Genomic DNA, 14,599 nt, shown 5'->3' with positions numbered 1-14,599 from the left:
ATTCAATAGATGCAAGTTGTTAACCATATCCATCTTGAACATAAACATTATGATGCAAACCAAACCATTTTTAAGGTTGATCTCTTCTGTGAAAATGATTTTTCTTCCACTGATGTTCTGATCAGATTAGCAGACTGAAGTCTGAACACTCATATACAAATGTGCATTTGTCAAGAAAAAAGATAAACATATTTAATAGAACTGATGTTAGTGTGTCTTTGACTTGAGAGATCTTGTAAACATTTTATAAAATCCTCTTGTCTGAAACACTGACTGATGAAATGAATACAAAGTAATATTCATTTCCATAGAGAAATCACACCTTTTCTTACACATCCGTCAGGCACAAATTGCAGCAGAGAAACCGATCCTTTTGAAAACTCTGAAGGATTTGAGCGACCATGAGCTCGACAGATTTCAGTGGTACCTGCCGTTCACATACTTCCAGAAGAGCATATCCTACTCCTTTCATGGACATCCCAATTGGACAGAAAGTGCACTCCAGCTAGTGGATCAGATGGTGGAGACCTGTGGTCGGCAGTCTGTGGAGGTGACCAGGGAGGTTTTAATGGATATGGACAGATCTGATCTAGTGGAGAGATTATCAGAGACTATTTTAAGACTCAAAGGTAAGAGAAAGAAAACAAAAACGGCTACATCCAGAGATGGAGTACTCGAGTCCTGGACTCGGACTCGAGTGCCGATTTTCGGGACTCGTGACTCGACTCGGACTCGCGCACTGATTGACGCGGCTCGGACTTGGACTCGTGAATTCTCGCGCACGATGACTTGGACTCGGACTCGGACTCGGGAATTATCGCGTACGCTGACTTGGACTCGGACTCGTATTTTCCCCCCCACGATGACTCGGACTCGACTTGTACATTGAAGCTCCGACTTGGACTGGACTCGGACTCGAGCAAGTTTTCTATGGAGTCTGATGTCCTCTATCCTGGCGTGTGCACCGGCTGAGAGGCGAGTTCACGTACTGGGCCCCGCTATTCCAGTCTAAAGATGTCTAGAGACACACCCCGCATCGTGCTGTATGCTTTCACACATTCTGCTTCCACATTGGAAAAGAGCAGGCAAAATGCTCTGTGGAAACAATATTGAAGAGAAGGCTCCGTAACACATTACTCTAAGGATCGAGTTCAGACATATAGGCTGTCTTGAACACTATCATCAGAGTAACGTGATCTAATCAATAAATAAAGACTCAGGATAACACGAAAGCACATGGCTACTTAACATGCAGAATGATGTCATTTTGCATGCTAAGTAGCCATGTGATTTCTGGGGCTAAATCTTTATCAGTAAACCGATTTAACCGGTAAAAGTTCCTTCAAAATAAGAGTCCCGATCTTATTACTATCAAAATAAAAGTGCAAAACGAAAACTTTACCATAGGAAAATATTGGCATACAAATATAATCACTTCTCTAAAAGGTAACTCATTTTAAACATGGTTTATTTATATATAATAATAATAATATTAATATTAGTAATAAGCTTTATATTTGTATAGCACCTATTACAAGAATTGTAGCCAAACTGGCTTCACAGCAGTTCAATAGACAGATTAGTATAACATGACAGGATAAAAGCAATGTAGAGGAGCAGCTACATTTCAACACATATATCCACGAAGATTAATACATGAAGACTTGTGACTCGGACTTGACTTGGACTCTTCTTAGGTGACTCGGACTTGGACTCGGACTCGACTCGGACACTCCTTGGGTGACTCGGACTTGGACTCGGACTCGAACACAGGTAATGATGACTCGGACTCGACTCGGACACTCCTTGGGTGACTCGGACTTTGACTCGGACTCGACTACGACTCTCCCTTGGTGACTCGGACTTGGACTCTGACTCGAAGAGTGGTGACTCGAGAGTGACTTGGACTCGTGAATTGGTGACTTGACTACAACACTGGCTACATCACACAGAAGAGTTCATAGTCATGAGTTTTGTAATTGTTGCAATGCTTTTGTATTTTGTATTTTTTATTTTAAGTAATAATTAACCTACAAAATGACCAGTTGTTCTGGATTACAATTACTCACCCTGATTTATCTTTAATTCTTGAAGACATCTGTTTTCTTGCATGACTCCACTGTGAGTAACAAATAAAGAAATGGAGACATTTCTATTAATTGAAGTAAATGGGGGGCGTGTTTAATAACAGCACAACTATCCCAAAACAACCTCACTGTTTGAAACACTTTTGCATTAACAGTCTCATACTTTGAAATGCGCTACTCTTCTGCACACATCTGAAGTAGTGAGCTAGTGCCAGGATGAATGAGACTTTGATTATACTGCACGAGTTGTGGGGGAGTTTGTAAATGAAAGTGTTATATATATGCAGTTATATAGCTTATATCGTTTTCGTGTTGTTGAACACGGCTCCCGATTATTAAACACTTTTGATTCTTCGTAACTCAAGTGCAGTAATGAAGAAAAAAAAAAAACATTCCTTAAGAAGCCGTTTAATCTTATTTTGAATCAGTCATGATGAGGATTTTCCTTGGTTTTCTCCTTAGATAAACATCCGTCCAAACCACCGAAGGAGGTGAGTCATATCACATCAGACACACTTTACACAACACGGCTCTCATTTAGGTTTTACAGTTTGCAAATGTTGACAGTAAAGAGGTGGAAAATGTTTTCAACTAGTGGATATATTATATTGAATTCCCTCTGATGACATTGAATCCATTAGGAAGTAACTGTGGCATCACTGGAGGAGAAGCTTCTGGAAACACTGGAAGATTTAAGTGATGGAGAGCTCGAGAAATTCAAGCGTGGCCTCCAAAGAATCTCAAGTCAGAGATTAGAGACGGCAGGGAGAGTGGAGATTGTGGATCTGATGGTGGAGATCTACGGCCAACAGTCTATGGAGGTGACAACAGAAATTTTAAAGAAGATGAAAGAAGACGATTATGGTCTGGAGCAAAAGTTGTCCAACATCACTTTAGGATCCAAAGGTGTGAAAAGCCAAGTGTATTTTTATTGTATTATTTCAAGCTTCCAAAAAGACATCACTCACCAGTTTTTCCTACATAACAAATTTGCTCTATTGCTACATCAGCGCTATGTAGCACGTAGTGCTAAAGGGCATAGAAGTTACCATATGATTTAATTTACATTTTTTTAAGGAACATCATTCAACAAAAATCTTGTTTCTCCACAAGGGCCTTCAAGAAGCTTGGAGCTTGAGGGCAGTGAAGAAATGATGGTAATTCCTTACATTTTATTTATGTATTCAGTTATTTTTTGATCATGTATGGGTTAATTTATGTGATTTTTCCAAAAGTCACGTCTTCACTTATTTGTAAAAATGATTGTCCTCTGCAGAAGGACTCCAGTGGCTGGACTAAACTTGAACCTGAGGTGAACAGTACAGATGAAGATGAGGCATCAACTTACAGGTACAAATAGTTTCCTAAATACTGCATATTATCAAACTGGAAATATAGTAAACACTGAAGCTTCGGTCTTTGGATTTCTTCACAGAGAGAACACTAAGATCTGCTACAAATATTTCCCCAATAGTATTAATGCCACATTTTGTACCAAATACAAACTCAGTATTTTTTTCATTATATTTTAGCCTAAAGTCTGAAGCGGGAAACTTTGAATGCAGTGTCTCTGGCTTGCGCTGGGTCTGTCAGGAAAAGGTCAGCTTTAAGTACCAGTTTTGCTCTTCGGAGGAACCCATGAAGAGGATGGAGATGATGAAATACATGCCTGCAGGTCCCCTGATAGACATCACAGTGATTTCTGGGAAGTTATTTGAAGTGTACCTGCCACACTGGATCTGCATAGGTAAGTGATCATGGAGGAAAATAACAAAATAATCAATGCATTTGTTTTATTCACATTCATTTATTGTGCTTTATACTATGCAGATGACATCCCTAAAATATTGCAAAAGTTTGCAGTCCTGCACATAGATGACTGTGGAGATGTTGTGGAAAAAGTGTCTGAAGTCACATCGTCCCATGTCAAGCTGTCTGAACCAGTTTTCTCTCCAAGAGCCGTCCTGATGAAAATGGGCTTTCCAGTAAAAATACACTGTAATGTGTTGATTTATTCAAAAGCCTACGCATCCTGCACCGTTCTTCATGTTTACCTGACCCCGCTCGATCCTGCTCTTAAAGAGGTTACTGAATATCTTACTGTCACACATTCAAAATGAAATCAAAACCTACAATGGAGTATTTGGGCTGAATTGTGAAAATAACATCTTTAATTCTTAAAGTAGTCATGTTATGAGAGTACAGTCATAAGTGAGGGAAAACATATGAAGGAAATATTATCTTAAAAGGGTCCTATTGTGTGTTATGGAAATGGAGGATTTTAATACAATCAACTTCCAATTGTCAAACATGAACACAGCACCGCACACAGTGAATTCTAGTCTCTGCCTTTAACCCATCCTTAAACAAGAAGCAGTTGACTGCTATATTACAGTGCCCAGTGTGGGGCTCTGGTGCCTTGCTCAAGGTTACCTCAGCATGAACAGGAGACCAACTGCCACCTCACAAAGTATCAGTCCCCACTCTTCACTTGATCCCTACAGGGTCTTGAACCTGCAACCCTCTGGTCGCCAAGCCAAGTCCCTACAAACAGAGCTAGCTCTGCCCAAAACTATAAGCTATGTTTGCAACATGACTCTCAATGATCGATACTTGGTTGACATTTTATACTTATCATTGTGTTATAACGTGTTCCCTGATAATACTTATCAAGCGAGATATCATTTAGTTTTTTAGATCATCTCGAGGGAAGGTTCTGCTCCATGGAGAGCTGGTTCAAACAGCAAAGCATTTAAGCCAATTGAACTGTTTCACATGTTGCTATAAATGTTAAATACAATCACAGACGTGCCTCAGACCTATTTGGTGGTAATTGTCGATGACGCTGCAGCTTGGTTTGATCTCACTTATTTCGTTACTCTCAAAACGTTAAAGACATTTTGTCTCGAAGGTATGACTTTCTTATCATGACCTTTTCCTCAGTGGCCATTCTGAAATAACAAAATCTAAAATAAATATATATTTTTCTAGATACTGACCCTAATACTCTGTTGATAAAACCTTATTGTTCATGAATGCATTTTAAACACAGATGTTTCTTACTGTAAACTTGAAGTAGGGTTGTGCTTAGATTTAATTATTTTTCCAGACCATCGACAAGGACAATAAAGAATACAAATTCATCCGAAAGCCACGCCCAGACGAGGGCCTGACGCTGCACAAAGGTTTCAACCTCACAGCAGGCACAACAGCCGAGATTTGCCCAGAGGTACAGTTTGAATTGCCAGTAAATTGGGCCAGGTTCCTGCTATTGTTAATGCTGACTAGACTAGAATGGATGTGACACTAATTAAAATGGGACAGTTATTAATTTATTTTATTTATAAATAAAACCTGTGTCAACCTTGCAGTGAGACGTCAAAATGGCTACTGTTTAATATATCAATATCAAGGGAACTCACAAATAGTCAGAACCTCAAGATCTCCACTAGACTTCAACATCCCACTGAGGTGGATTATCTTTGCACCATCAGCTTTTTAATTTACAACCACCACGCATTGGAATATGTTTCGAGCTGAGCATAAAATATGTGGGTATTTGTATTTTATAGATCTGCTCTTTTGTTGATTTTTATGTATTTACCTACCCAGGGACTGCAGATGGAAATGAGCTAATAGCTGAATTATACCATACATAATCTCTTCCCTTTTTGTAATTAATGTATTGTTATGCATGTTCCTTGTTTAATAAATACATAATAATAATAAGATTTGCCATACAGACAGAAGAATTAGCTATGGTTCAGTAGCCAAAATGTGTTAATCTAGGGGAGCGAATGTGAGAAAATTGATGCTTGTAATTTACCAGTGGCATATCAAATTGTGGACTTAGTCAAAAACCAGCATGCATATACCATCAAACTTAAGTTCAACAATAAGGACTTCTCCATTTGAAATAACCAGCATCATTTTTTCTGTTCGCCATGTGACTAATTCACTTTTTTTTTTAACTACTGAAATCTTTAGTTTATTCAATATTGACCCTCACATCTGGTTTTGTCATCTCTCTCTGTTATTTATTTTTTTTCTTCTCACATAGAAAATAACCCTCAGCAATAGTAGCCAAAGCCAACGCTCAATATTCTTTGACGTGCACTTTAAGAATCCAATCAGTGACTTCAACCTTACACTCTCACAACTTAAGAAAGGGAAACGCAAACCACGGTGGAGCCACAAGATTCTGAAAGGTCAGTGGCCATTATTACTTACTGTATGAAAAAAATAATCTTTCTTTTACCTTTTAATTAAAGGTGGGGTAGGTGATTTTGGAGAAACCAGCTCGAGTGCGCTGGAATTTAAAAATACACAACCGGAAAATATCTGCCACTTCCTTACAGAGCCCCTCCTCCAACACACACGAACGCGCACGTGACCAATGAGGGCACGAGATAAGTTTGTGCACAGATGGAAAGCTGACAGGCAGGTAGGCCATCCAGTTATTTTAGCCGGGCCTGCTAAAATGATTGGTCGTGCTTTTTACAGTGTTACGGCTTCCACAGATGAATTTTTTGTATGGATTTTTTGTCAAAGCACTTAAGATATTCATTGCTATCGGGATGTTAAGAGCATTCCATGGAATATAACAAAAAGTGTATCTCGAGCCGGTTTCTCAAACTTACCTACCCCACCTTTAACCAAGGTGTTATGCAAAAAGGATTATATTAAATTAAAGAGATCCCAATCCCATTGTATGTCCAAACATAATAAAATGAACTTTATTTTAATGTGTTGATAAGAATACAATACATAAAAACAAAATGTGAAAAATCCATATTTTGTATGTTCTGTATTTCAGTTGAGTTACGAAACTCTGGTGATTCAGATGGTAAGATGCTGCATATTAAAAAAAAAAAAAATTGTTTTGTTTTTACAGTTATTGAAATGACATTTCCATTACATTCATAAGAATGTTAAAGGTCCCATGTCATGCTTTTCCGGTTATTACCCGTCCCCTTGTGTGTTATGAAGGTTTTTATGCATGTAAACGGTCTGCAGTCACAAACCCTCAAAGTACACCCTGTAGCGAGTAACACTCTAACACAGAAAATAACTGTCTATGCTGCCCCAGAACGCCTCGTTGGAGATTTCTCTTTTTTGTTTGTGTGATGAGTCCATGTCAGGTCCTCAGTGATGTTGAGATGGAGGTTTTCATCCTGGCACCAAGATATCAGGTTTTCGACCTCCTCTCTGTACACCGTCTCGTTGCCGTCGGTGATCAGGCCGATGATAGTCATGTTGTCAGTTAACTTCACGATGGTGTTGGGGCTGTGTGTGGCCACGCAGTCGTTTGTGAACAGGAGTAGAGGAGGGGGCTGAGCACACAGCCGTGAGGGGCTCCGGTGTTGAGGATCAGGGTGGAGGATGTGATGTTTCCCATCCGCACTGCCTGGGGTCTGCCCGTCAGGAAGTTCAGGATCCAATCACAGAGGGAGCTGTTGAGCCCGAGGTCTCTGAGCTTGATGACCAGCTTGGAGGGCACGATGGTGTTGAAAGCTGAACTATAGTCAGTGAACAGCATTCTAACATATGTGTTCCTCTGGTCCAAATGGGAGAGGGCAGTGTGGATGGTGAGGGCGATGGCGTCTGTGGACCTGTTTGCTCTGTAGGCAAACTGCAGGGGGTCCAGAGAGTCAGGGAGGGAGGAGGTGATGAATGTTTTGACTAACCGCTCAAAGCACTTCATGATGATGGAGGTGAGTGCTACTGGGCGGTAGTCATTGAGGCTGGTGGTTTTAGTCTTTTTGGGGACAGGAACGATGGTGGAGTGTTTGAAACATGCAGGGACTACAGACTGCAGCAAGGACCTGTTGAAGATGTCTGTGAACATCTCTGCCAGCTGAACTGCACACACCCTGAGAACACTTTTGGAAGGGCAACATGTCAATAAGCACAAGAGAGGAATTACAAAACCCAACAAATTATCATCATTCATTGCCTTTAACCTGTTAAGCCCGAGAGACCCCGGTACCGGGGCACTGCCGCAACATCTTGCAGGAAACAGTGTCTGAGGGCATGTTCATTTAATAAACTATGAATGTTTTATATCCATGTAACGGGACGAAACTCATCTAACTGATCTTTTTTTTTTTTTTTTCAAAAGAAAACCCACAATGCTAACACTGAGCCTCTGAATTAGCAACGAGCGAAAAATGCTAACAGATTACTGCATCGAAAATCACTCACAAAACCTTATTATTTATATTTTCTCTACATCCATGACATCGTGAGGTGACACAGAATCGATGGGTACCCTCATTATCACTGAATTATACGAAATGGCGACGTTATAAGCAAAAACGGACATCAAAACAGGTGACGCTAGGTAGCTAAAAATGCTAACATTTTTACCATGGCTCTGTAGTCTCTCCAAAGTGGTCTTCAATGGCATTAAAACGATAAAAACGCTGCTGAAGTTAATCCATAGGTTAATCCAATGTGTCTGTGTCCTCTTTGAAATGATTTCTGATAATCCATAAGAAATAAAACTGCTTTTCCGTTTCCAGATGTCACAGCTAGAGATAGGTTCGCTCTGATGCAAAACTGCATGCATAAAATAAAAAACATCTATATTGATTCTGACTTTTCTACATCCAACTCACAGGTTTATCATTACTTTGAGAAAAAAGATGATTAATTTAACTCTTTTAGAAGGGAAGATATGGTCATTTGTTCTGGGAATGTCATTTTTGAGCCTGAGACCTGAAAAACAGGCTCAGGGCTTAACAGGTTAACCAGTTTAAACAGCCAATCACAGCATGCAGTGTTAGTGTGTCCTACACTAAAGTTTATGTCAAATTGTCATCCATCATATTTCTGACTAACCATATCCATCTATTTTACAGAGGAAGCTACGAGTGGACCGTCCTCAGAAAATGAATCAAGGGACAGTGAGTTGTTCATCGACATTAGGTTTTCTTGCTATTATAAAATAGAAGACTTGAAAAGGATACCATTTATTTTCCACCAGAGCGAAAAGTCTTTGGTCCACAAAAACTTAAAAGCCCTACACAAATGACATTGGAGAGATATAGCAGGGTTTGCAGCTTGGTTATGGGTTAAAAATAATAGACCAGCAAATGGGAATATTTTCTACAGAATTTGCAGGTTAACATTTCTCCTCAAACTGCACCCTTCACATTGACAACGACACTGTCTTGACACTGAATTTTGATGTACAGTTACAAAAAAGTAATGTGAATAATCGTGCATAGTCATTTAAGGCTGTGCGATATGGACATAATCAAACTTCCAAATATTTCTGGTCAAATATATTGATTATTGGTGCTTTCACAAAAATGCAGGCACTTTAACCAGGAAAAGACACTTAAGTATAGTCTGACATTATGATTTCACTATGATATCCATATATGGCCCAGCCCCAATTCATTCATTTGAGATAGGAATTACCTTGGACACAAGCTGATGTGTTGTAGCATACTGTAGACTTAGGAAGCTGAACAGTATTGAGAGACGTGGAGTAACACATTGTTGCTTTTAATCTTTTCATTTTGTTGAATATAATAACATCAGTCTTATTCTTAGGCATTCTATTAAACTGGCAGCCAATGACAGTGCCGGTAGCATTGACACATTGAATGACCGTATTTTGCTATGTTGCTATGTAAAAAAAAAAAGCATAAAGACTAAACCTGTCCATCATTAATTAATTGTAATTTTCCCTCAATTTGTTTCAGCTGCGAGACCCTCAGCTGGAGAGACAGCTCAATACACCATGGTAGACGGTGGGTGCACACTTGATTTTTGTTTGTGATTCCAGTGGATCAGCCACTTCTCTGAATCATTCAGATGTCCATTGGCAAACTTCAGAGGGGCCTTTCATGTGCCTTCTTGAGCAGGGGCCCTTGCAGGTGCTGCAGGATGTTATGCATTATGGTGTTGTAGTGTGTTACCAATAGTTTTCTTGGTGACTGTGGTCCCAGCTGCCTTGAGATCATTAACAAGTTCCCCCCCTTTAGTTGATGGCTGATACCCCACCTTTCTCATGATCATCAATACCCCACGGGGCGAGATCTTGTGTGGAGCCCCAGACCGAGGGTGATTGATGGTCATTTTGTGTTTCTTCCATTTCCGTATAATCGCACCAACAGTGGTCTCCTTCTCACCAAGCTACTTTCTGAGTGTCTTGTAGCCAATCCCAGCCTTGAGCAGGTCTACAAACTTGTCCCTGAGGTCCTTAGACAGCTCTTTAGTCTTGCCCATGGTGGAGAGGCTGGAATCTGATTGATTGATTCTGTGGACAGGTGTCTTTTATACAGTTAACAAGTTGATATTAGGAGTACTTTTTTAAAGGAAGAGGACTTCTGTAACCGGTCTGTGGGAGCCAGAATTCTTGTTTGTTGCAAGGGGTTCAAATACTTATTTCCCTCAGTTAAATGCAAATCAATTTGAATCTTTTATATAATGTCAATTTCTGGATTTTCTTTTTGATATTCTTACTCACACTTTTAAAATAAACCTACCATTAAAATTATAGACTGTTAATTTTTTTGTAAGTGGGCAAACTTACAAAATCTGCAAGGGATCAAATACTTATTTCCTCCACTGTATTCAAAATAGAGAAGTCACTGTTATAGAAAATAAAATATAAGTTTGGAAATGTATCAAGTTGGCTTCATGGCATCAACACTTTACTCATTATTCCCTCCTTCCTCAGGTGAGCACTTTGTGGATAAACATAGAACCGAGCTGATCAACAGAGTGAACTGTGTTGAAGACATTTTGGATCAGCTCCTTGGAAAAGTCATCACACAATCGATTTATAATAAAATCATTGCAATCCCAACCTCTCAGCAGCAGATGAGGAAACTCTTCAGTGGTCCCCTGAATGCAGCAGGTGCCAAAGAAGTCTTCTACAGAATCCTTGAGAAAGAGGAGAAATATCTCATTGATGAGCTAAAGGGAAATAAGTGAATGTTGTGGATAAATCATTTTTTAGACTACACGTACATTGTGCCTAAACATTTTTTTTTCTTAAAGGGGACCTATCATGCAAAATGCACTTTTGTACGTCTTTTATACATGAATATGTGTCCCCGGTGTTCCAGGGAACTCACCAAGTGTCAGAAAACACAACCCTCTCTATTTTCCTCCATACCCAAATCTCTAAAAAAGGGGCTGCAACGGATCTGATAAAAACTGATCCAGATTTGAACACTTCAATGACGTCACAGAAGTGGCGCTACGGCTATTGGGCCAACTATCCACCTATCAGTGGAATGTGGGGTTGGGCCACGGCCGCCATTGCCGCTCGAAAGCGCTGGAGACGCTGTAGTACATATGCCAGGCCTGTAAGTGGCGCTGTAGTCTGCCACAAAAGCAGCGAAGTAGACTTCCCGCCCATAGTTATCATGGTTACCCTTCTGTTTATTCTCCGCTGTGGCTTTTTTTTCTCCCTCCCCGAGGCAAGCGTTTGCTCCCGCTGCTTTAATTCAATGCAATCCCTCCCCGTCGAGGCAAGCACTGTAATTCTCTCCGGTTAGTCCACCAGCAGATGACAAACACCCACCTCTCCGCCTCTTCCAAGGAACGAGGGGACCGTGCGGCAGAGTTTCAGTTTCTTTCGCCGGTCAAGATGTCCATTAAAGTTTAAATCTTCCGGACAAAATTAGAAAAGTGCCGGTCAAAGGTCTTCTTTGTTATTCATTGAGCTTTAAAACAAATGAATAACGACTCTATAGGCCTATAATAAAACCATAGACTATATATAAATAAAACACGGAGGACGGAGATCTTTTTTTCTCCCCCTCTTGACTTGATCAGAGCATGGCTTCCCTCTCCTGCAGGGGGGCGTGGTCAGCTGCAGCTCATAGAATCAGCCCAGTAGACAGCAAACAGCACATAGAGCGAAATGAGGCATGGCTAAAATGCATGATCTGTTTGGTATTTTGAAAACAGAAACGTATAAATATACCTTATATAGGTATGGCCCGACAATATATCATTTCAATATAGCATGATAGGTCCACTTTAAACGATTCCAATGGGGAAATAGTAATGTAAATGTCTCTGTAGGGGGTTCTATAAAATATAGCTTTTGCACCTTCATGTTTAATCATAGCTCTTGCCCTTTTTTACACTTGGACCAGTCATATTTTATAAAATGTACACGTTTTCCTGTAAGGTTAAAATCAGATTCAGCAAACCATGTAATGCCGCGTTTCCACTACAGCGCGCAGCCCGGTTTAAGAGGGCTGTGACGTCAGCGGCCCGTTTGTGGTTGCGTTTCCACTTGGCCTAGTACCGGCCGGCTGGTCCTAATTCTCAGTTTTTCTGGCCTCATAAAATCGTGGGGCCAGGGCCAGAGGCAACCGGGCTGTGTTTGTGACGTCAACGCTCTCGGCTGCTGATTGGTCGGAGAGAATCGTCACAATCTGCGCGCGAGATAATCCATTTTTACAAACAGCATTTTTGTTAACGGAGGAGCTACAACAATGGCAAAGAAAAGCACACCATGGTCGGTCGAGGAAGTGACGACGTCCATTATATTGCAGATGATAAGGTCCAGCGGGTGCTCGACGGGACAACTCGCAATATCAAAGTCTTTCAGGAGGTCTCTACACAGACACTGGACTCTCCAACGGCGTTACTGGAGTCTGCATGGTACGTTTTTGCTAACGCTGTGTTATTTGCTTGAAAGCTTTGTGTCCCTGCTTTGTGTCCCTGCTTTGTGTCCCTATCTGTTTTTAAAGCTCACTTCTAACAAATAAGTCTATTTATCCTTACATTTATGTTCGACAACCCCGATGGAGCCCCGAAGGCTAGCTAGGCAGATAGCATTAGCGAGAGCTATTGTTTGCTAACACCATATGTGCCATTGTTTACGTTCAGTTTGTCTTTTCTATAGTTGTTGTTGCTATTTATAGTATTGTGCTGCAGTAGTTTGTGGAATTTACAAGTCATGTTTCTGTTCTAGATGATTACATTGGGACTAGCGAGGAGGAACAGCGAGGAGGACACAACGTCCTCTGCATCAACAGCACAAACCGAGGAGGAGAGGATCTGGCCCTGCAGGAACGGCAACTGGCCCAGCAGAATCAATGCCATGTCTTATCTTATTGCTTGTTGATAAATAATTGCACCCACCAGCGATCGCACAGAAAGATGGCATCATCTAGGCGTCCCTCTGCAGTCAGAAATATCATAAACACCATCGTCCACAAAGCACTGTACAGGGGTTTATGGATTTAAGAGAATACTTATCACAGTGAAACCTTATCATCTGTTGCAATTAAAGCAAATAAGAGAATAAATACTTGGTTAAATAATACATTTTAACTCTTTAGCAGGACAACTCTGCATACTGTTTGAAATTGAGTTTGCTAGCTTGAGGTCCTCCTCTAAAACATAACATTACATAATGGTATTAAGAATACATGATAAATACATGTAGAAAAATTACTCAATTGTAATACCCTCGTTGTGCTAGACTCAAACACATTGCTTATATATTTCAAAGAGAAGAGAACAAAAGAAAACACCTATACAAAGAGAGCGGTGCACAGCGCTTAATATTTACTTGCACTATATTTCTGTTGATCTGGGTTATTGTGTTGCACTGTTGGAGGAGCCTGTGACCTAAGATGTTCATTGTCATAACTACACTAGCTATGTTCGTATGACAAAATAAAAAACCTTGAACCTTGAGGCTGTGTCTTTCAGACAAACCATCATAATCATATTATTTTATGCTGTGGATACTTTAGCCTCCATCCATGTTAACAATTTTTTACACTTGCATTTATGAATATAGTTCTGTTGTGTTTTACACTTTTGTATTTATGTTTATAGTTTGCTTTGATATTTGCTTAATTTATTAGATTATTATTATGGGGGCAGTACTTGTGCTTGAAATTCAAATATTTACTAAATAGTCAATTCTGATAACATTTTTTTGGTTTAAATAATTTGACAAACACATGTATGTGAAAAAGAAAAGATGTATTTATGTTCAATACAATACAATGAATATTTAGGTATTACACGTAGGTTTTCCTCAGGCATCCTGAAGTTCTCCACCCACTGAGTGTGTGAAAGATGGAACAATCACATTCCACCACTCGGTAGCTCGGTCGGTAACTTCTGAAATACACAAACAAAAGCATACATATTTTAATACGTAAAAGTGGTAGCTACAATTAATTAAATACTTGAAATACTTTGGTCGTATAGGGAGAGTGAGCCTAAACACATTGCTAGTTAGCGAACGTTAGCTTACCAAGTAGCATTGTAGTTAGTAGTGATTCGAGTCGTCCTGTAGTCTCTGCGGCGTAGGAGGACTGCCCGAACTCTCGCGTCAGCTTCTTCTATACCTCGTCTTGCTATACGTCGCCTCTTTCGAAACAACTCTTGTCTATTTCTTGTGATAATAAACCACACAGCAAAAAACAAGCAAACGATCGCTTTCACATCTCCATTGTTGTGTCGCATTGAAGATGACGTCACGGCAGTTTTAAGCAGCGTCGCTCCGCCTA

The 14,599-nt window shown here is 40.1% G+C and overlaps 1 protein-coding gene across 8 annotated transcripts in view; it reads left to right on the top strand.

Annotated features, from left to right (window-relative positions):
• LOC117500509 overlaps window positions 1-14,599 on the top strand; it is a 78,167-nt gene that overhangs the window by 13,822 nt on the left and 49,746 nt on the right. For 2 of the 8 annotated variants that reach the window (XM_034153386.1, XM_034153382.1), the window contains 12 exons: window positions 344-629; window positions 2,550-2,578; window positions 2,729-2,993; window positions 3,201-3,244; window positions 3,364-3,437; window positions 3,620-3,834; window positions 3,918-4,171; window positions 5,197-5,316; window positions 6,148-6,295; window positions 8,951-8,995; window positions 9,803-9,850; window positions 10,783-11,068. The exons of 2 other annotated variants lie outside the window; for them this stretch is intronic. In XM_034153386.1, the coding sequence (XP_034009277.1) occupies window positions 344-629; window positions 2,550-2,578; window positions 2,729-2,993; window positions 3,201-3,244; window positions 3,364-3,437; window positions 3,620-3,834; window positions 3,918-4,171; window positions 5,197-5,316; window positions 6,148-6,295; window positions 8,951-8,995; window positions 9,803-9,850; window positions 10,783-11,039 (1,785 nt within the window). In that variant the 3' untranslated portion in view covers window positions 11,040-11,068. Of the gene's footprint in view, window positions 1-343; window positions 630-2,549; window positions 2,579-2,728; window positions 2,994-3,200; window positions 3,245-3,363; window positions 3,438-3,619; window positions 3,835-3,917; window positions 4,172-5,196; window positions 5,317-6,147; window positions 6,296-8,950; window positions 8,996-9,802; window positions 9,851-10,782; window positions 11,069-14,599 lie in introns of those variants that run through there. 4 more of the 8 variants (XM_034153384.1, XM_034153383.1, XM_034153387.1 and 1 more) reach the window with 4 other exon arrangements.

This window comes from Trematomus bernacchii, unplaced genomic scaffold (assembly GCF_902827165.1).
Source record: "Trematomus bernacchii unplaced genomic scaffold, fTreBer1.1, whole genome shotgun sequence".
NCBI lineage: Eukaryota > Metazoa > Chordata > Actinopteri > Perciformes > Nototheniidae > Trematomus > Trematomus bernacchii.
This window is presented reverse-complemented; position numbering and strand designations above follow the sequence as displayed.